We start from the raw sequence: 22,477 nt of genomic DNA on the forward strand, positions 1-22,477 counted from the left end.
CTAAGCATCTCAAGACAAATTCTTGCAACAACCAATAAACCAGTATGAAATGTTTTAAGCAGCTGAAAAGTAAGATGAAAGCCAATGTTAGGGTGCACTTTTTTGATCAGTCACTGTGACCAAATTGGAGATGGCAAAGCATCTTTCATACTGAACAGAATGGCCTTATAAATACTTATTTATGTGATTTATTTATTTATCTGTATTTTTCCTCCCATTCAGGAAACTCCAAGCAATATACATAGTGCTTCCTCCTCCTATTATTCTTCACAAAAAGAAGAAGCCTGCGAGGTAGGCTGGGCTGAGAGAGATGGATCAACCCAAAGTCACTTTGGGAAAATGGGGCTCCCTTGCACCCCCAAAACCAAGCATCTCTACGTGCTGGAGTGACTGTGAACCATTCGGACCTCATTTATTTATTATTTATTTATTTATTTATTTATTTATTTATTTATTTATTTATTTATAAAACAGCTATAAAAAACAGTAATACAAATATTAAAAAAAGAATTAAATTACAAAGCCCCATAATTAATTACTAAAACCAATAAAATTAAAACAATATTAAAAACCCCCATCCTCAGTCCAGGTCGGCCAGTTGGAAAAGATACATCTTTAGGTCGCGACGAAAGGACCGAAGATCTGGGGACATCCAAAGTTCTTGGGGGAGCTGATTCCAAAGGGCAGGTGCCCCAACAGAGAAGGCCCTGCCCCTGGGGGTCGCCAGCCGACACTGTCTAGCCGACGGCACCCTGAGGAGATCCTCTCTGTGTGAGCGCACAGGGTGGAGGAAAGTCGTTCCTGGCAGCAGATGGTCCTGTAAGTATCCTGGACCTAAGCCATGTAGGGCTTTATAGGTAAGAACCAGCACCTTGAACCTGTAGTGCAGAACCTTCTTTATCTTCCCACCTGGCTCTCATTCACTTCTATCCTACCTCAGACAGAATATTGTCAGAAGCTGCTTCAATATCTGTCATGACTCTTAAACATCTACAATAGTGCCAGTGCAAGTTCAGGCTTTAAGTTGTTCTTTTGTAAATCTCAGCAGTATGCTGAATGTTTTTCCAACTTAGTTATCTCTTATTGCCTAGAAGGAAATGGAAATTATTTTTGAATGGTTTTCTTAATTTCCATAACCATGGCCTTAATTTTAAGAAATGATCAAAGAGTCCTGAAGTAATGTAAGCTTTGCCTCTTGAAACTTAAAAATGGTGTTGCTAGTGGTGAAAATACTTGCAACAGGGAGACTTTAAGGAAAAATCTGCACCATTTGAGAGAGTCTCTAAAAGTCACGGATGCATAAAGCTGCTGGGATCATTCAAAAATAGTTGCACCTTAACTGAAAAGTTCCTTTGTTTTTTAGTGGCTTATGGAAAACTATGTTGAATGCTCAACAAATATATAAATGTGTTTCTCTGTATGTTTGTTTCTTAGCACATGAAGAAATTGCTCTAGTAAATCATTAACTTTAGTTTCTTATCAAACAATGAATAAGACATGGATCCACTATAAACATGATTTTATTATTTTATTTTTCATTAAAATATTAAATGTGTTCCGGGCAAACAGTTCAGTGCTATATCCCTGACTTATTCTTTGACATTATCTACTTGTGCTGAAGAAAATTCCCAGGTATCTTGAATCCAAATAGTAGGCTATAATATTTTGAAGAAAAATCTGGATTCTTTCTTGGGGAAAAAAGTTTGGACATGTGGCTGCAATGGTATTTTTTTAGCATCACATCACCTGCTGACCACAAGAGGCAGAAGGCTATAGTTAGAGGTTTAACTCTCTGTCCACTCTTTGTATATCAGTTTTTCTGCCCTTTGTCTATGACACAGCTAATCTCAAGGCCACTTCCTTTTGCCTTTATTTCCAGGCATACATCGAGGAACTACTATTCTCTGACTCACTTCCTGATGAGAGTAGTTATCCAGATGCTAGACTTGCCTATCACTACCCCTTAGCTCCTTAAATAAAGCTCCTTTCTATTACAGTTGCAAACCTGTTTCATTCCTACTTGCTTGAATTAGATTCTTGCTCTCGGCAGTGCTCATATACATGCACAAAGGCTCTTCCCTGAACAGAATCAGGAAGCAATAAGCCAACTACACAAGACACCTTCTCCCCAGAGTTGTTTCTCCTAGACATTGTTTGGTATATGTATAACATAATTTTTAATGGATAAACATTCTCAAATGCAATTTACAAAGATCATAGTCAACAAAATATAAATGAGACTGAAAACTAAGCACAACAGCGGAAACAGGCACATCTCTGCTTGGCACCAGAAACATATTTATCTAGAGCATGTAAGCCTTTATCAAGAAAAGATCCCTTACAAATTCTGCAGCTAAAGCAGCATTTTTCCTCAGTGCTACTCTTCTCAACTGCAAGGAAACTGTGGGGAAGAGATTATGTAAGTGTCCAAGCAACACTTTTGTTTGCCTAAGTCAGAGGACCAGATTTGTATATTGCATTCTCTTTTGGAGAATCCCTCAATCCTCAGACAGCTCTTTAGGCAGTGACTTGGGAGTCCGAAACAAAGGGGAGAAACGTAATGACAGTTGGGGGACCCAGCCTACATGGGTGGAAGCATATTCCACCAAGAAGGAACAGATACCATGATAAATGCAGTCTCCAGATTCCATCTAAAGCACATGGAGCATTTTTATATAGTTGGAAATGGAAGGGGAGCTAATGTGGGATGTAGATATAAATTTATGAGATGTTGCAAACATTGTCAAATCTCACTGAAAAACTAAATACTGTGGCTACATTTTGCCCTGTGAAGTCTTAGTCTCTCTGTTTTTCTGAAACACACACACACACAGACACACACACACACACACACACACACACACACACACACAGAGAGAGAGACACACACACACAGACACAGGCTTTCAGGGAAGCTGATTCATCTTAGGGAATCAAGTCAGGAAATGTCATATTGTTAAGTTGCAGGATCAAGGATATAAGTTAGGAGCAGAATATATTTGTTCTTCGTCTTAGCCAAACTGGACTCAATATTTAAAAGAGCCCCTAAAGATTAACTAGAAGATGAAGGGACAGAATAGAAAGAAAGACATAGACATAGGAGGTGGCAAAATGAGTATGGCCAAAACAGGATAAAATCCAGAAACCAAATCAAATATGGCAGGCAAGGAGGTACCATTCTAAACCACTCAGGATAGCATCCATTGTTTCCTAGAGGGACAATAGTTCTACCCATTGATGCTCACTGTCCATAAGTAGCTACCTCAGTGAAGTCAGAAGAGCTTCTACTGCATACTGGTATTTTTGGTGGAACTCTGACTGAAATATACGTGGATAATATACTAAGACAAAAGTGTGTAGTGTGCTGTTCTGTACCAGCCTGCTACCGGCCCTGCAGCAAAAGCAGGGACAACCCCTTTACAAACGGCAAGAGGCTGGAATAAAGCCTGCCAAATTTATTAGCATAAAACAGAGCAAGACAAGACACCAACCATGAAACAGGAGCTATGAAACAGGAACTATCCAAGCGGTTGCCTTCAGCAAACCACCCCTCCCACACATTCCCCTTAAATACAGTTCAGGATGTGGCCTCTCTCTGCCTCCTTCCGAGGTGCCCCATTGCCTTCCTCTGTTTACTCCTGATTGACCTGCGTCGGGCGTCCTTGAACAGGGCCAGCTGTGGGTCATCTTCATCCACGCTGTTAGGCTCACACAGCTGGGTCTCCGTCATGACCAGGTGGGAGGGGCCCGGCTGAGGGCTCTGCGGAGCCTCAAGGCCATCATCAGCAAGCTCTTCAACACCCCCCCTCCTCCTCTGAGTCATCCGACCCAACTGCCAAACCCACAGGCTGACCCTGAATCACAACACACACATCAAATTTAGGTGCTGCCCATCTCATTTCCAGAGGACACATTATAGTATATATAAATAAAATGGTGAACCATATTTCATCAAATTGGAAGAAAAAAGGTTTATTTAGTCCAAATTAGTACTATTTTCTAGACTATTTTGCAACAGCTATGGATCTAACTGAATGGATCTGTCTATTAAGGGACACAGATTCATTGTTTTAATTAAGGTTTTTTACAATGTATTCTTTCTAATGAATGCAATAACTCAGCTCCCATGCTGTCACATACAACAGCCTTTGAAAATGCAATTTAAGCCTAGGAGGATGGAGAGAATATGACTGCGTTTAAATTTTAATGATCAGTGAAATAAATCCTTAGATGGAAAAATAATTCTATAAATAACTCCATAAATAAATAATTCTATTAATAGTTGAAAAGAAACCCTAGCAAATGGATTAAATGAATGTAAAAAATAACATAATTTTTTGTTGCAACATTCACCATACTGTAAATGGAAACTATTTTTCCCTGACTTCAACAAAGAATGAGCAAAAATACAAATCTTAAAAATATTCTTTTCATTGTTATCGCAGTCAAAACTTAATTTTATATAAACAGCCAGTTAATTATGATTTTTAAAAGACACAACTGAAAATGATAAAAAACACAAACACTAAGCTGATGTTGAACTTAATTACGGCAGCAAGACTTTTAGTAGCGCAATATTGGAAGAAGGAAGAACTGCCGACTATAGAAGAATGGACTTTAAAAGTCTCCAATCTGGTGGAAATGGCAAAGATCTCAGCGTACTTGAAAGATCAGTCGCAACAGAGATATATTGTGGAGTGGAGAAGATGGATTGATTATATCCAAAATAAATATGGGACTAAAAAGTTTCATCTAGCATTTGAATAAGTATTGATGTGATATTTAAATTGCTTGTAGTTATTTTATAAGAGTTAAAGTGCGATAGATTTAATATTTTATTGTTGTTTGCATAAGGTAGACTATGATTGTTTGTATTTTTATACCCTGTATTGAGCTCTGGGAAGTCGGGGAGGGGGGAGGGTGAGGGGAGGGAGGTGTTGGGGAGGGTTGGGGAGAGGGGAGGGGGTTGGGAGGGGTTTTGTCTTTTTAAAAAATGTATTGTAAAACTTTTCAATAAAAAAAGAAACACAAACACATACTGTACTGTACTGCTAGTCTTCCTTACCTCCTGAATTTGTATTTATTGCATAAAAAACAGATTATATTTATCTTTTTGCCATTTTATGAGGAAAAGAATCTATGTGCCCAAAACACAGGAATTCCAGAGGCAATGTCCATTGAATGTTACTGTAATTCATTCAAAGCACATCTAAGTTCAGAACATCATAGGAAGATTTATTTCCAAACTTTCATAACAAATTAGCCCTTAAGGTTAAGATAGCATGTGCCATAAACAAAAGTCACAAATTAGTAGTTTCTAATGAGTTAGTCCCCTTCATGGATTACTGCCTTGTCGTGGCGAAGGGGCTTGTGTAATTCAATGAAGCTATGAGCTATGCCGTGCAGGGCCACCCAAGACGGAAAGGTCATAGCAGAGAGTTCTGACAAAACGTGATCCACTGGAGAAGGAAATGGCAACCCACTCCAGTATCTTTGCCATGAAAACCCCATGGACAGTACCAAAAGGCAAAAGGATATGATGCTGGAAGATGAGCCCCTCAGGTCGGAAGGCGTCCAATATGCTACTGGGGAAGAACAGAGGGCTAGTACTAGTAGTGCCAGAAAGAATGAAGAGACTGGGCCAAAACTGAAAGGACGCTCAACTGTGGATGTGTCTGGTGCTGAAAGGAAAGTCCGATGCTGTAAAGATATTTTCTCCATAGGAACCTGGAAGGTAAGATCCATGAATCGAGGAAAGCTGGATGTGGTCAAACAAGAGATGACAAGACTGAACATCGACATCTTAGGAATCAGCGAACTAAAATGGACAGGAATGGGTGAATTTAATTCAGATGACCATGGAGGTAGTGACAGATTTTATTTTCCTGGGCTCCAAGATCACTGCAGATGGAGACTGTAGCCAAGAAATTAAGACGCTTGCTCCTCGGGAGGAATGCCATGGCAAATCTAAACAGCACACTAAAAAGCAGAGACATCACCCTACCAACAAAAGTGTGTATAGTCAAGGTTATGGTCTTCCCAGTTGCAATGTATGGCAGTGAAAGCTGGACCATAAGAAAGGCTGAGCGCCAAAGAATTGAGGCCTTTGAACTATGGTGCTAGAGAAGACTCCTGCGAGTCCCTTGGACTGCAAGGCGATCAAACAAGTCAGTCCTAGAGGAGATCAACCCTGACTGCTCTTTAGAAGGCCAGATCCTGAAGTTGAAACTCAAATACTCTGGCCACCTAATGAGAAGAAAGGACTCACTGGAGAAGAGCCTAATGCTGGGAAAGATTGAGGGCAAGAGAAGAATGGGACGACATAGAATGAGGTGGCTGGATGGAGTCACTGAAGCAGTAGACATGAGCTTAAATGGTCTCCAGAAGATGGTAGAGGACAGGAAGGCCTGGAGGAACATTGTCCATGGGGTCGCGATGGGTCGGACATGACTTCGCAGCTAACAACAACAAATGAGCTAGTGGCTTTCTCTCTCTGTTTTTATGGCAACATCCAACATCCTGGGTGATTGGTCAATGGGGAGAGGTGTGACAAACTGTGATAAGACTGCTCTACCCTCACCTAAAGATATATTTTAGAGCAGGCCATAGAGAAATATCTATGTTTCAATGAGTATTGCCATAGTCAACATTTTTGTATAATATTTCACTGAAGGTTCATTTACAGAGATAAGTGACAACTTGAGGAAAATCTAAGAGTAGTGTTCTATTTCTACTAGGGATATTTTGGATCTTACCATCCTCCTTTGTCCGTGTGAAAATCTGTTCACTCCTGACCCCATCTCCAGCTCGTGTGAATGCCAACACCTGGATGCTATAGTTGGTGTATTTTTCCAAACCATCAAGTTCTAATGATGGCTGTACTGTAGTGACATTTTTAATTTCTCCCAGCTCTATAGAACCAAAAATTAATTTGAGTTAGTGACAGTAGCATTTTTCTCCCAATAAGGGGTGGTTATATTGCTATGAGAGCAGGCAAGTAAAACTTGTAACCAGCATAGGGACCAAGTTTATCATGTTTATTAAATGAACATATTAAATTTCCATGCTGTGCATTTAATCAAACATCTGCAAATATCTTGTGGATAAAAAAATAAACATGTCAAATACTTTGAAACTCCTAATGTGCCATTTTTACCCACTGTTTATTGTTTAAGGTACACTGTTAAGATATTGGGGTTAGAAAATAATGGGAATTCATTATTTTTTGTCATTAATTCCTGAAAATATGCTAAAAATCAAAATATATAGTGTGCAATTAGAAAAATGGTTACAAAGATCCTTTTTGTTGCCAGGCGGGTTGACATATCCCTATGTACTTGTACAAAATGGATCCTGGTTTCTTTTTTATTTATTTATTTTTATTTTAATTCCATTTGTATCCCGCCCTTCTCTGAAGACTCAGGGCGGCTTACAAGCTTAGCAGTAGCCTTCATTCTACGTATATGCCTGCTTATTAGGGCTTTCACACTCCCCCTAAGCGGCATTATTACAAAGTCAGCTTAATTGCCCCCAACAATCTGGGTCCTCATTTTACCTACCTCGGAAGGATGGAAGGCTGAGTCAACCTTGAGCCTGGTGGGATGCGAACCTGCAATAATTGCAGGCAGCTGGTGTTACTTAAGGAGGCATTAGCCCACTGCTCCACCAAGGCTCTTATGGGAAACCAAACATTTTATGGGAAACCAAACATTTTGGATTTAAAATGGATCTAATATGCTGAACAAAATGAGTATTTCAGTCTAGCTCACACATTCCATTTATAATAAGTATCATAACCAACAAGAGATTACTCTGTCAACAACTGCTAAAAGAGGATACTTATTGCTTTTGATCACTAGCAAGTTGCACTTAACACTGCTAATCAAGGATTTATTAGATAAAGGTTGGGTAGCATTACAAAATATCAGTGCTCTACTGTTTTGAATTTTCTCCCAAATTTCAGAATGTGCAGAAATGGAACTGTCTCTTAAGAATTCTTAATTACTCTGTTCCCCATTTCAAAATTATCAGTCTCTATATGCATAGGCACATTTTAAGATATTGCAAAAATACAATCTTGATATCGTTGTATGTATACAATATAGCTGTATTAAGATTTTTAGCAGTGGCTTTTTGCCAATCCATAGAAGTATATGCCTGCAATGGTAAAAATGCTACACAAAAATACCTTGATATATTATGTAATATACTTTTGTCTGGGAGTGAGAGTTCACATTTATAGTGGCAACTGAATAATACTGTACATGAAATCATTTTCAGTTCCTAAAAGATTCAACGATTAGTAAAAACAAAGGACAAGCCGACTCTGCCATAGAAATGGGAAGTTTTTTTTCATCCTGGAAAGCATTACATGCAACCAGGAAAAATACTGATCTTGAGGAGTCAAACTACTTACCTCCATCCAAAAGATTAGCCCAGTATATCACCCTAAATCCCTGTAGAATTCCATTGAGGGAATCTTTGGCCAGAGTGGACCAGGTGATAGAGATGGTTTCTGGCGATGTAGCAATGGCTTGGACATTCTCCGGAGGGGAACTAGGAACTGAAATTTGACAGTAATAGATTTTGACTATGAATGCTATAAAAGTAGTATGCACCAATTGACTCTGACATTTCTTCAATAAGCCTCTTAGGAGAGAGTGAAAAGATTATTTTTAGAATACTCTTTGTAGCATACTGTAGTGTAGACAAGTTGGAAATGGTACACTCTGCAAGGCTTGTTACCTTAAATGCCATGGATTAGGGTAGGTTAGAAATATGTATAAAATAAAATAAAATAAAATAAAATAGCATAGAAGGAAGTTAATCCAGTTATGTTCAGAAGTGTAGCTCAAAATTTAGATGACCTTCTAAGATGTAATCACTAAGAAATGCTATTTTCTTGTTGACATTTTTTTCTACGTACAGAGTGGATAATTTTGGAAAGCCAGTTTCCCAATTAGAGTTCTTTAATGTTTCAAGAATATTTCAATAACTACATCACAAATTGGTCAAGGCACAGAAAATAAAATATAACAAATATATTAACTATTAATATAAACTAGATTTTCAGTTAACTGTAACAGCAAACAAAAAGAGCTCATAGCTATCAGAAACAATGTCTGTACTCAAAAGCACAGGACTTTTTATCACTAAAAGCTAATGAATAAAGTTCATGAGAAGTTGGTGTGGATTTTTTCCTCTTTTTTCAGAGTCAGTAGGGAATTCCTGCTACATATACATACATAAATACTGTATACATATATAATCTCTCAGCCGGAACAAAGCCAAGACCTGTAAATCTTTGCAACTAAAATAATCTCTTTGACAAGATGCTGAACTCTAAACAGCGATAGACAGACTGTCAAGAATCACTCTGAACCGTATTAGATTGATTTGCAAACACGAAGAGTATAGCATTAGATAAGGCTCTTTAAAGATATTTAAACAAGCACTAAAATATAAACATTATTCGCACACTCACATGTGTCTCTATAAGAATATATGTATGAGAATTTATTTCAGATGCTATTTCTTGGTAACTATTTTAAGAGTGCACTCATCACAAGAGTCCTAATAGTATACTTTTCCACATATTTCTTTGCTGATGGAATATAGCCACAAGAGGGCTCTCTTCTGCAGCTCTGAAAAACTTGATCTCAATAATCTTAGAACACATATGCATGTGTGCCTTTTCCAAACAGTGTTTATCAGTTGAGTTCCTCTTCCATAATTCTCAACCACTTAGAGCATACTTTTTGTCTTGCTCAACAAATGTCTGTTCTTATTAAAAGCTAATGGACCTTTTCTTGCTTTGCCTTGTACCTCAGCAAGGCAAGATACTAGAAATTCCTTAGTACATACATTATCCCTCTCTTTCACAAACATTAGATTTACCGGTAATAGTTGAGGAAATAGAAATACTGTAGATTCTCCGCTTTGTTCCTTTGTGTTGACACTTTCCCTGTTTTTATTCTAGGTAGGATGCAAGTAATCCTACAGGCAAGTAATTATTTTCTCCTATGGCCAAATAACACTTGAAGCTGAAGAAATCTAATTCAGGAACTTGTTAAGACCAAGATAGGATAGCCATTGTTCCTCCATGTTTTCTTTTGCAGTCTGACTTGGGGGACCATGAATGAAACACTTTAAATTCATGCAGAAACGAGCCATTCATTTGCTGATTTTAGCTTGAAGGGCATCTTGTAAAACACAGAAATTCCCAGGATTCTTTGTATAATAGTAATAGCAGGATGTTGACTATGCTCAAATTCCTTCTATTTCCCGCATGGAATGAAGCAAAGAAAAAAAATATGCTTCAACTTCAAGAATCCATTCAAGGAGTACAGCCTAATTAGGCCACAACATTTGATATTGCATTCAATAAAATGTTAAATTAAAAACTACTGTTTTTTTCACATATATTCAAAAGCGAATTATTCCTAGGGAGCAATTTAGGAAGAGAGAGGAAATAGCACCCCAAAAGTGTGGGACAGAGATCTAACTACCCAAAATGACTCTCGTTAACAGATTGCCCAATAACTACTGCCAGATTATAGCATGTACACTGATGCTTAAACTGTGATCCTATTTCCTAAAAATATAAAATAGCATATAAATTCTGTGCATCGTCAATATAAATAATAATAATAATGTTTTCAAGTTTAGTACCTACCATCCTCAAGAGTAGTAGTGATAATTTCTTGAGAAGATGGTCCTATTCCAGCTCGATTACATGCCTGCACAACCATGCCATATTGTGTGAATTTTTTAAGGTTATCTAAGGTATAAATTTCACTGTCTCCAGTAGTATCAATACTGATGATGTTGAACTGGAAATTGCCTCCTGCGCTGTATTCCCGATAACCAATCTGATAACCACGAATAACTCCATTTTGCAAATGCTTCTTTGGCGCCTAAAGAAGTCAGATGTTGTATACACTTTCAACATAATAAAACATTACCATAATATGTTAAATGCTCAGAAAAATTTCCTTTCCCAAAGTCCATACTACTAAAGCAGATTGAGCTGAAGTCTAGCTTTATGATGAAATTAAATATAAGTTGAATTACAAATGTAATAACAGCATTTCTGAAGATAAATGAGAAGTATTTTCCCTCCTCATAACTGAAGCAATCATTACAGTGAAACTTTCTTTAAAACTGTAATTTTCAATAATACTTGCAATAATCTACCCTGAGCTCCAGACTGTAAGTGTCCAAATTTAAGTTTTATTGTAAACTTTCTTTTATAGATAGAAATCCTTCTGTCACTGAATTAGAGCACTCAGCTCCCTAATGTTAATAGTAGAAGGCAGTTTTCCCCTGATCATAAAGTGTTAGATACTATCTTATTTGTGAAAATATTAATTCTGTTTTCCTAGTGTGGATTCTAATTTCAGGGAAATTTTGTCAAGATGATGATAAAAATAAATATTTTTTTCCCTGAATCAAATGTACTTTTTCACTGGGAAAAAAAGAGAGCAAAGTTGCATTTTCTAATTTCAGAATAATTACTATTACTATGAATCCTATAAAAGATTTTCATCCATTTGAAACATTTTTCAATAAATAAATTCACAAGTATTTGTAAAATTAACCAAAATATTTATATTATATTTTAATTTCAATTTCTTTGAGTGAAACATGACACATGTGGATTACTTGGATATATCTATGTTGTTTTCTTTGCAACAATTTGGAAGTGGTTGTTATAATTTTCTTCCAAGTTGTCTTTCAACTTCCTGGACCAGCATATAGTTCTAGGATATCATTGTGACCTCCATTCCAGATACTAACCAGGTATGATGCTGCTTAGCCATTGGAGACAACACAGGTGTTTAGCTATGTCAGCGCTTCATGTGAATGATGTGATTTGGAACAGTAATGGTTGCATGAGGTATTGCAGATACAACTACAAAATTTTAGTTAGTCATAAATTCAACATCATGTCTTAAAAGTAGTGGCTAGTAGAGCAGAAGCTAAATATTATTAAAGCCTACTATTTATTTTTTTTATAAATTGCCAATAATTATAGAGCCTTTCTTCCTTGAAATATGACAGAAATCTGAGATCCTAGACAAACACAATAACTTTCCTCATGAATTTGTTGTCTTAGATAAAAGGCAATTCTTTTCAGTCTCTTTTACTTCTATTCTTATTTTCCATAGACACAAGAAGTATTACAAAATCATGTTATGTTTTTTTTATAATGGTACTGAATAATTTTCAGATAATACAACACTGAGGTTTTTTTATGGATGTGGTAATTTTAGTAGATTCTATCAGGACAACAGCAAGATGATTGCAGTATATTTATCAGTGGGTTCTTTATTAATTCTGGGGTTTGTTTTTTTTAAAAGGAAGAATATTGCAATTATACTACTCTTTCCATTTTTATTGGTGTATCATGGCAGGAGGACATCGATAGGGAAAATATATTAATTCAACGTTAAGAGTCTTAAGTAACTACCCAGTCCTCCAATATATAACAAATACTGGCAGGATAATGTTTTACAATCTTAATCAGAGCTGTTCAGGTGTTTTTATGTACAGCTTTTAATTTAATCCAGTACCCTTTCTGTAGAAAATAAGCTTGGTTAAAGACTATACTACAGGCTATGGTATTCTTGAATCCAGTATACTTGGATAGACTTTATCATTTAAGTAGGGCAGTCACACTTTAAATATTGCACATCTCCTTGTCTATTGAGCTGCTCATTTCTATCCATATACATTGTTTTTTTAAAAAAATCTTGGATTCTGATTTGGGGGAAAAAGATCATGGTGATCTGCAAAATTACCGTATATAGAACAGGAAGAAAGCAGTTATAACATAGACAATCCTCTTGCTCAATGTATGAATCCAGTTTAAAGTATTCCTGACTGGTGACTGCCTAGTCTCTATTTGAACATATCCAGCAACTGGGAGTTCCCTATTTCCCTTTGGTAATTGGTTCCACTGTCATGCTATTACTTATTATTAGCAAAATATTCCTACCATTCATCAAGAATTTACTTTCCAATAAATGATTATTATTACTCTGTACCTAGTACTGTGAGATGGTAAAGAACAGATTATGGCTGCCGTTTCTGTGCCATCTCTTTAGATTGTTGAAGACTGCTGTAATATTTTCTCTATAGGCATCTTTTTTATGGGCTAAATATACCAGTTTCCTCTTTTTCTTTAGAGGTTTTCAAATCTTGTGCTCTAATTATCTTCACAATCTTGCCCTGTTTCAGTTTGTTCAAGAATGAAGTATACCTCAAAGGCTTTTTTCTAGCTGGCAATGGCCAATTTTAAAAAGCTAAGGGGAGTTGGATCTGGTTAGCATTTGGATGTGAGATAACAAGGAAAGCCCAGGAGTGCGGCTAAATTGGTGGGGAAATCCCAGAAGGTGATAATGGTAACCCTTTCAATATTATTGCCAGGAAAACTACATGGATGCATCCATCCATTTACGAGGAATTAACCTCATCTTTAAAGATATCTTATCATAAGTTTTATCTTCATGAATATCGACAGAAAAAGGCATTTGGCATATCAGCTGCCTCAATGGGCTCTTTACATATACTGTATATTACAATTCTGTGTCAGGTGCTATTGTTTAGCACTACGTGAAACATTATGAATGTGAAACACTTCAACTTCCAAACATTTTGTTTTAGTTTGAAAGAACTATTTAACATAAAGTGTTCAGATGTAGTTCTAAATAAGGACTGTTTTGAGTGAAAATCACTAGAATAGTTGGGTAGTAATCAAATTCTTTTGATAAAAAAAGGACAGCCTGTTTCAAATTTGAAATGTTTTGAACAATTCTTCTTTCTTCCATATATATAGGTTCGAATCTCAGAAGGGTATGGCTGACTGATGAAAACAAATAAGTTTGAAATGCATATCAGTCTCCCTTTAATTCTTTGTTAGCAATCTAAAATTTACATATATATATATATATATATATATATATATATATATATATATATATATATATATATATTCCAAGTAATGGGATTTTTAACTGTTCATTCTAATAAAAAGTTAACCTCATTATCAATTTCCAATAGTTGTCTTTCTATTATCCAAGTTTATCTTATTTCCACAAAAGAACAAAGAATAGAAAGAAAAAAGTCATTTTATGTATGTTAAAAATATGGAAACTATTATACACTAAAAAGATACTTAAAAGAGTTTTAGTGCTTTTCGATTCATTTAAAACGTTCACAGTTCCTCAAAAATCTATTAAATGCATTCAATATAAATAATTTTCTAAACATTAATTACATTTTGGTTCAAGGGTATTGGCATTAAAAAGCAAAAGTTGCAGTAATATTTCTGTTAAAATACTATATTATGGAAAAAGTTGAGAATGAATCTAAAATTCCATTTATTTTATATACTGCAGTTGTATTTCTGATAGTAAGTTATTCAAAACAGCACAAGCAAAGTACATATAATTGCATGTAAATTTAATTTAGCATGCAATTACGTTCACCTGCATGTGATTTTTAAAAATTTAACCATAATATTGTGTGTATAAATTCATCACACTATGCATCTTTTAACTTTGAGCCTTATGAGCCCTCAATAAAGCTTGAGGGCATAATCTTCTTTTTTAAAAACACATGTATATATTTACCTTCCAGGTTACCCTAATGCTTTGTGAAGATATAGGCTCAAGTTGAACATCCTGAGGTGGTCCATCAGGAGCTGGTAAAAAGACAGATATATGAGTTAAAATACTTAGTCTTTTCTTGTGCTCCATAAAACAACATACTGTATCACGAAACATCCTCAATTTCTAGAATACTGATATACAAGAAAGAGCAGTTGCTAAACTGTTGCTGTGCAGAACAATAAAAAGTTAACAAAACACATGACTCAAAGAGCTCCATCCTCATCCAAACATCCACGTTGCCATTTCTGCAGCATTCTAATATGCTGACAATGAGGAATGTTGAAAAAGAAATGGAATCCTTTTAAGGGTTTTCTCAGTGTATCCTTATCTACACTTAGCCATTAAAGACATGCCACAGCAACCTAAAATGCCCAGGAGGAACTAGGCATAGTCAAATTTCTGACTATGTCATCAACCACATCACTGATGAAGAATGTTAAATCATAGCCACAGCAAAATTTTAATTAGGAGAAGAGGAATAACATTAGTTTCAAACAGCAAAAAGCATCTTTATGCTGTCTCCATGGCAGGTTGAGGGTGATATGAAAGCAATGTCATGAGGACATGCATATATTAGAGTTCATACATGAACTCTTAGAAACTAGAAGTATTGGGTGAGAAAGAGTAAGCTGGAATTAATGTGCATTCAGAGGGTAGAGAGAGAGAAACTGATAAAAATGGCTGCAGTTCATGTCCAGGTCCAAATTTCTGATGTTAATTTTGATCTCAACACTAGAGAGAGAGAGAGAGATCAATGACCTACAGGCGTGAACTTGTGATGGCATGGAAAAACTATTTCATGAAATTCAATTGTTCTGGTTATACCGAGTTATTAGCGATATGTAACCATACAGAATCGACAGTAAGGGAGGTAAGACTTAGTAATACTCTATTTAACTGTGAAACATTATCATTTGCCTATCCAGTTACAGGTAGCTTGCAGTTCTCCTATTTCACTCTGCAAGAATGATTCCAAAATATTTAATCATCAAAGTAGAACTACGTAAAAAGATAATCTTCTGTCATCAGTACCTATGGATCTAATATACAATATTTGAAAAGCATTTCTTTTATAATGTTTAAAAGTCCCATATGGATTTCTTTTCAGGAGATCCAACCATGCAGTAATTCAAAGAAAACTGGTCATGTAGCCCAAATTGATCTATATTTACCTGAAAATTGTGCTCCCTGGTTACAGTGTAACCATTTCCAAACTAGTGGTTATAGGATTACATTATTAATTTGAAAGTAACCAGCTAAGAAGTCAACCTGATACCCTCCAGATGTGTGGACCAATTGCTGAAAAATCTGGGAACTGAGATCCATACTTCTGGCAATCCCCGTGGGGTGAGATGCTGACTTGGAAATGCAAAGGCTTGGATTCCAAGATAATTTACAGGAGTACTTAAAGGAAATTGTTAAACTTTTCTGAAACTGACACAAATAGACTTCTAAAGACACAAGCTATGATAAGGAGATTTATTATAGATAACCTGTAAAGTCATCATCATGAAAGCATTCCAGTGACCGCTATGTATTTATGGTGAAATCAAAGTTCAAAAATATTTATATCTCTTTTTGGTTGTTTCTATATGGCAAGAAAAGCCATTTTGGGGAGGCAAGGGTGGAAGCGGCAGACAAGATCCAGTCTACTTTCAGGCTGTCCTTTGTGACCTTCAAAGAACAGGCTCTCGTAGAAAATTTCTTATGCTCTTCTCCCCCCAATCCCCCCCCAAATAAAACTACTCTGGGAAATAAGGGACTCTTGGAAATTCTTTGCAGGAGAATTGTTCAAAACGGAAAATCACTGAGGTTTGGTTAACATAACATAATTAATGAAGGGAATTTTATCTCATTACTCAGGAATAACCTTTGCAGAAGCTTTTTAAACTTTTTTTGATGATAGAAAAACAAGGATATATTTTTCCGCAAACTTGATTAAAAGGACATCTCTCAAAACTCAAGCAAAATTTTTACTTCTGTTTTTCAAAATCATCATCCAGTAATGGAAAGTAAACAATTCAAATTTCTTAGAACATAAACAACATTCCAGGTATGAAAGTAAGAATATTCTATGCTAATAATCTTTTTTAAAAAAAAAAACCCTGTTTATGCATATCCATTTATGCAGAATGTAATTCTGCTGCAAGTCTCTTACATAAAAACAAAACTTTTGTTTTATTCTGTTAGATGCCAAAGCTTAACATGTTTGGCAAAATATTAATGGAAGGACGTTGTAGATTCCATAATTCTCTTCTTCCTGCAAGAATTCCTTTTATGTGCTACCTTTAAATAAAATATACCAGTAGCCTGAAGTCACAATGGTATATGATACTGAAGTGCATCTCTGCCAACAGTGCCCCTCCACCACGCTCCCCTTTTTATTTTTTTTGGTTCATATTTCATGCTGTTGCTTTTGCAAAGTCCTCATTATGTTCTATGCCTCAGGCTTCTTTCAAATGCTTGAGAATCTATACCCATTTAACATGCTTGCAGTAAGTGTGGTGAACTAGAATAAACAAGGATAAATGGTGCTGCTTCCATGTGTTCTGCATATATTCCCAGTTGATACCAAGGCAACAAATACTGTGACTCAGCTGAGAGCTTAGATCCCCCCCCCAACCCTGTCTTTACTCTGAATATATCAACATGTTTGATTATGATTCCATATAACTGACCTTTAATTCAACATGGAAAGCTTCAACTTCGGGTTGTACTTTATTAGTGGGAAAGTTAATCTCTGAATTAAGATCATTGGATTCTTCTGGAATATTAATTTTCAGTTAAATGAAAAACAGGAAGTATGACTAGTTAATTAAGCACATAAAAAGTCTACAGAATGTTCTGTAAGCAATGGGAAACACATGTCCCACACTCAGGTTATCATCCTCTATTCTATTCTATTCTATTCTATTCTATTCTATTCTATTCTATTCTATTCTATTCTATTCTATTCTATTCTATTCTATTCTATTCATTTAAAATTGAGGTAATTCTTGTATTATGAAGTGATACTAAAAGTAACAATATGTATTCAATGCTGTATTATCAGAAAGTTATATCTTCCTTGAAAGATACCTTGCATATTATTTTTAAATATATACAAGTCGTAAAGAGTATGAGATGTATTCCTCGGTCGGTTAGCAGGAGAATAAAGCAGTGGAAGTATATTTTTGTCCACTTTTTCATTGAGTTTTTCTCACAGATCTTTTGTTTCTACAGAAGCCTTTATCACTCCTGGAGCAATAGTTGTGGTTGTCTTCTTCAGCATGTTCTGTCTCCACTGCAATCATTGACTTGTTCCAGGTGATCTCAACTCTGAGACATATAAGTGGTCATGAGTTAGATCTAGTCTTCCCCTTGGAGCAAATTGCTAAGTGATTTGGATATAAAGAATATTACCATTCTTCTGTTGCCATGGTCAGATCACTTCTGGTCTGGTTGTGATCAACAGCCATATATTGTCTCAGAAGGTCTGCCCCAAGTACCTTATGGATCTAATTGGCTTCTGGCAGATATAGGAATTTCACTCACCATTTGTTGGGTGACTGTGACAAGGGTCTGATTGGCTACTGATATGGTTTGTCACCCAGAGTCCCATTGTCTGAGTTGGCCATATCAAGTGACAGAATTGATATGAAGAGTGCAGGTGGAGAACAAATAAGAGAGAGTCTGACTAATATGTGCCCAACTTTGGGCCAACTCCATGACAATCAGTGAGGCAAAGCATCCTTATTTTTTCTCCCTTATTTCACTGACAGATTGTTGTCCAGAAGCCTTGTTTCAGATGGCTAATTCCCTCTTGGGTAAGAGCCAGCCCCTCAAGTTTCCATCTGGCTGCTGTGATGAATTAACACAAAATGTTGCTGGTAAAAATACATCTTAAAATAGCGCAGCTGATAAATCACAGACTACGGAGTATGGGGATGTGATGAAGTACAAAAGAGGGACTGGTAATGAATGAGATCTGTCCTCAATTAGTGTTGCAAGGAAATGACAGTATGTGGCCATGGCTGGCAGCTGCAGTAGATGAAATGACATAGGAGTAGGTATAATGGTGCCAGGCCCCAAGTAATCAATGAAAAGTGCAGACAGGAAAATCCTCTATATCAGCAGAACTAGAAAACGTACAATGCCCTAATTGATGATAGAGCCAAAAAAACAAACTTGGCATATCTCAGCTCACTTTCCCAGTTTATATGATCCCTCTCAAGAGAGAGAGAGAGAATCCTGTTTTGTAAACATACATCTAGTGCTTTTTCAAAAGAGTGCTAAGTACGTTTAGATAAGGATGCTGGGCAATGCTTGACTGGTGCTTTTCAAAGTGCCAATCAGCATCGTGCAGGCAGCTGCCTCTGCAAAACCAGATGTATGGATTCTCCTGCATCTCAAATTAAGATGGCCGTGGACAGCAGCCCAGCCATTAAAGGACATGTCACAGCAGCCTAAAGTGCCCAGAAGGAACCAGGCAAAGCCAAATCTCTGACTATGTCATCAACCACATCACTGACGAAGAATGTTAGGGGAAGAATAACATTGATTTTAAACAGCAAAAAGCATCTTTATGCTGTCTCTGGGGCAGGTTCAGGGTGATATGAAAGCGAAGTCATGAGGATATATCGTAAACAATGGAGCATATCTGTGCCATGTTTGGGGGAACATGAATTCTTAGAAACTAGCAAGTATTGGGTAAGAAAGAGTAAGCTGGAATTAATACACACTCAGAGGGTACAGAGAGACAAACTTATAAAAATGGCTGTAGTTCATTTCCAGGTCCAAATTCCTGATGTTAATTTTGATCTCAACACTAGAGAGAGATCAATGATCTACAATAGCTCAGTGTAAGGCAGTTTGCAGTGTTACTGAACAAAATTTCACTTCTTGTCTACTTGACTTTTTTTACAGGCAGTAGAGGTTCGCTTGAATCTTACCCTATTCAAATACAACAACAATGGTTCATAATACCTTTTTATACTAAGATCACTGTATCTTAAAACAATGGGAAATGACATACATTTTAAAAACAAATGTCAGCTGACTCCACACTTTTCTTAAAAAGAAAAAAAAAAGCAACATCTGCTGGGGCCATGGGAAAGTTCAAAGGGGGTGATGCAATTTGAAATGGATTCTACAAAATCATCTCTTAGAATCAAAATGTCAAACGGAATCATTTGAAGGCCCCAAATGAAATTAAATATTTTGTCTGATTCAGAGTGATTCAATGGCAATTTGTAAATGTGATAAATTTTTCTAGTTAACATTAATTAATTTTATATGTCTAGCCACATTAATTTTATATTGCTAAGCACATTGGTTTGTGCTTAAATTGTAAGCCGCCCTGAGTCTTCGGAGAAGGGCGGGATATAAATGGGATTAAAATAAAATAAATAAATAAAAAATAAAACCATCTTGATAGACTTTTAGAAACCTTGTTTGCTCTTTTTTATACTTGCCTTTCCCCCCCCCCTTATCTATCCCCTTTTATCCATATTATATCTCAACTTGTTGGGCTGACATGTAGTTATTACCTCTGTTAATTGCTATGTTCTGCTGTGCAGCATTCTTTAGCTCTTTTATCCTCTCCTATTTTCCCTTTTTCTCACTACCACCAATATTTTCTTCCTATTATTTATCTATCTATTTTGTTTGGACTAAGTAGTTCATCTCTGTTGTGTATCTGAGAGAATATATTTGCTGTTAGATTGCTCTAATACAAAACATTTCTTTAAACTGCTATGTATTATATTACAATAGTGATGACATACATAGTTCTGAGTTTTTAAAAAATGCTTCATAAGTAGCATGTTGTGAACCTGTTCATTGTTGCCATAATGCATCATGTATAGAGTTCCTTGACATATTTGGCATGTTAAAAATATCCAAACTTTGTTCATCCAGTAATAAATGTAGCACTAACTTTTAATAACTATGTAAAAAGTACCTGCTTCATCTGTGGTGATAGTAAGTTCATTGCTGGCTTCACTTTTGCCAATCCGATTTTTTGCATACATGCGGATGTTGTAGGTGGAAGAAGCATGTAGGTCAATGATCGTGGCTTGATTCAGCTGTGGGGAAACATCTTTGGTTCTTTGGACAGAATCCCAGGAGTCTATTTAAAGAAATTGTAAGAAATATGGTAATTTTTCTTTCATTTATGACTTCGTTTAAAATACTGAACTATGTAACAAGTCAACCATATCAAGGACAAAATAAAACACTAATAAAATTTCGCTATATTTACCCTTACAGTAGTTGGATAAAACTTTGATAAAATCAGTATTTATGCACATATGCTCTTTAACATATGTTAAATGTTGTAAAGCCGCCCTGAGTCTTCAGAGAAGGGCGGGATATAAATGGAATTAAAATAAATAAATAAATAAATAACATATATATTCCCTCAAAGTGCTAAGAGAAAATAAACAAGAAAGGTATTAAAGGAAAAGCTTATAACAAATATTTGTTGGGGACTCTATTTTTATGCACTATAGCTCTCTTTGGTGTAAATTATTTTGAACACATAGACAAGTTCATGCAATACCCCAGCCATTCACAACTTGATGACTTCCAACTTTCTAGTTGGTTGGATAGCGACTGCAACAGTTATCCCTAATAAGTGAAAGGGATGGGTTAGTGAAGTGCAGGTGTCTACTTGTCAGTCAGAACAGAATGGAGTCTCAACTACTCCTCTATCTAGTCAATACTGAGGATTAACAGTAACAAAAAAACAGTATCTAAAAAAATGGGAAACCACTTTCTATGAACCATCATTATTTTTTAGAAATCAAAGTTCCAAAATACTTTATTGTTTGGTTAGAGGGTCATATGAAATCTAGAAAACTGGATGTCGATGGCATCAAATTCTTGTGCTGACTCTAATTGAGCAGGAAAGGGTGTCTAAGAAGGGAAGGAGACTGATCAACTTCATGGCAGCACCAGAATGAAACCCCAAAAGTATATCATTATTTTCTCAAGTTTGTACAAATCTCCTTCTCTGCTTCAGTGTAAGCATGAAATGAACAGAATCCAGCAGATGTGAAGACTGAGCAACAAAGGGTTGTGAACAGTTGCTTGAAGAATCAGCAGCTGTATAGAAATGAAAGCAGGAGCGTCTGAACAGTAATATTCATGCATAACTTCTTTGGCAGCTTCTCCTAATCAATATCTTCTGTCAAGTTCTCTCTTGTTTTCATGAGCCTCTGCACATGAAGATTCTATAGAATTTTCTATAGTGTTTGCCCTTAACTGCTGCAGTGATAAAGAAGAATTAATAGATTTAGTCTATGGCATCTACACCAGAGTGAATGGGCAGCTCTTCAGTAGGTATTTTCAGAATCTAGTTGTCTGCATATAATTAACAGCAGACCACAACTAATAGTTAAGAGATCACACACACTGTGCTAAAAATCTTCACATCTGGTAAGGCATTTCATCATCTACAGCCTTCGATACATTATTGAAACTCTTGTTTATGACTCGGCAAAATGATGTATTGCAAGATAATAGTTTTAGGCCTGGACGAACGTTGTCCATGGGGTCGTGATGGGTCGGACATGACTTCACAACTAACAACAAGAAGTTTTTGGTCAAGGTGTCTCAGATAGCCTAACTTACAGAATGTGTCTGAATGCAGGAGCCATGACTCCCATGGAATTGAAATTGGGCAAAATTGATAAACATTTAATAACATTACAATTATCATAAAACAGTTTATGACATAATATAAAATGTTACATAATACAAAATGCTGATGTTTGACTGTGCTATGTAGTTCACCATGGGCTATTTTCAAGGCAGATACA

The 22,477-nt window shown here is 36.2% G+C and overlaps 1 protein-coding gene across 1 annotated transcript in view; it reads right to left on the minus strand.

Moving 5' to 3' along the window:
- Positions 1 to 22,477, minus strand: part of DSCAM (DS cell adhesion molecule) — a gene marked incomplete at both ends in the record, with an annotated part of 366,722 nt that overhangs the window by 84,490 nt on the left and 259,755 nt on the right. The window contains 5 exons of the mRNA XM_083361425.1: positions 6,756 to 6,911; positions 8,417 to 8,563; positions 10,676 to 10,916; positions 14,637 to 14,707; positions 20,617 to 20,784. Coding sequence (XP_083217551.1) covers positions 6,756 to 6,911; positions 8,417 to 8,563; positions 10,676 to 10,916; positions 14,637 to 14,707; positions 20,617 to 20,784 — 783 coding nt within the window. The remainder of the gene's footprint in view (positions 1 to 6,755; positions 6,912 to 8,416; positions 8,564 to 10,675; positions 10,917 to 14,636; positions 14,708 to 20,616; positions 20,785 to 22,477) is intronic.

The sequence above is a fragment of the Vipera ursinii genome, assembly GCF_947247035.1.
Source record: "Vipera ursinii genome assembly, chromosome: 4".
Lineage (NCBI taxonomy): Eukaryota > Metazoa > Chordata > Lepidosauria > Squamata > Viperidae > Vipera > Vipera ursinii.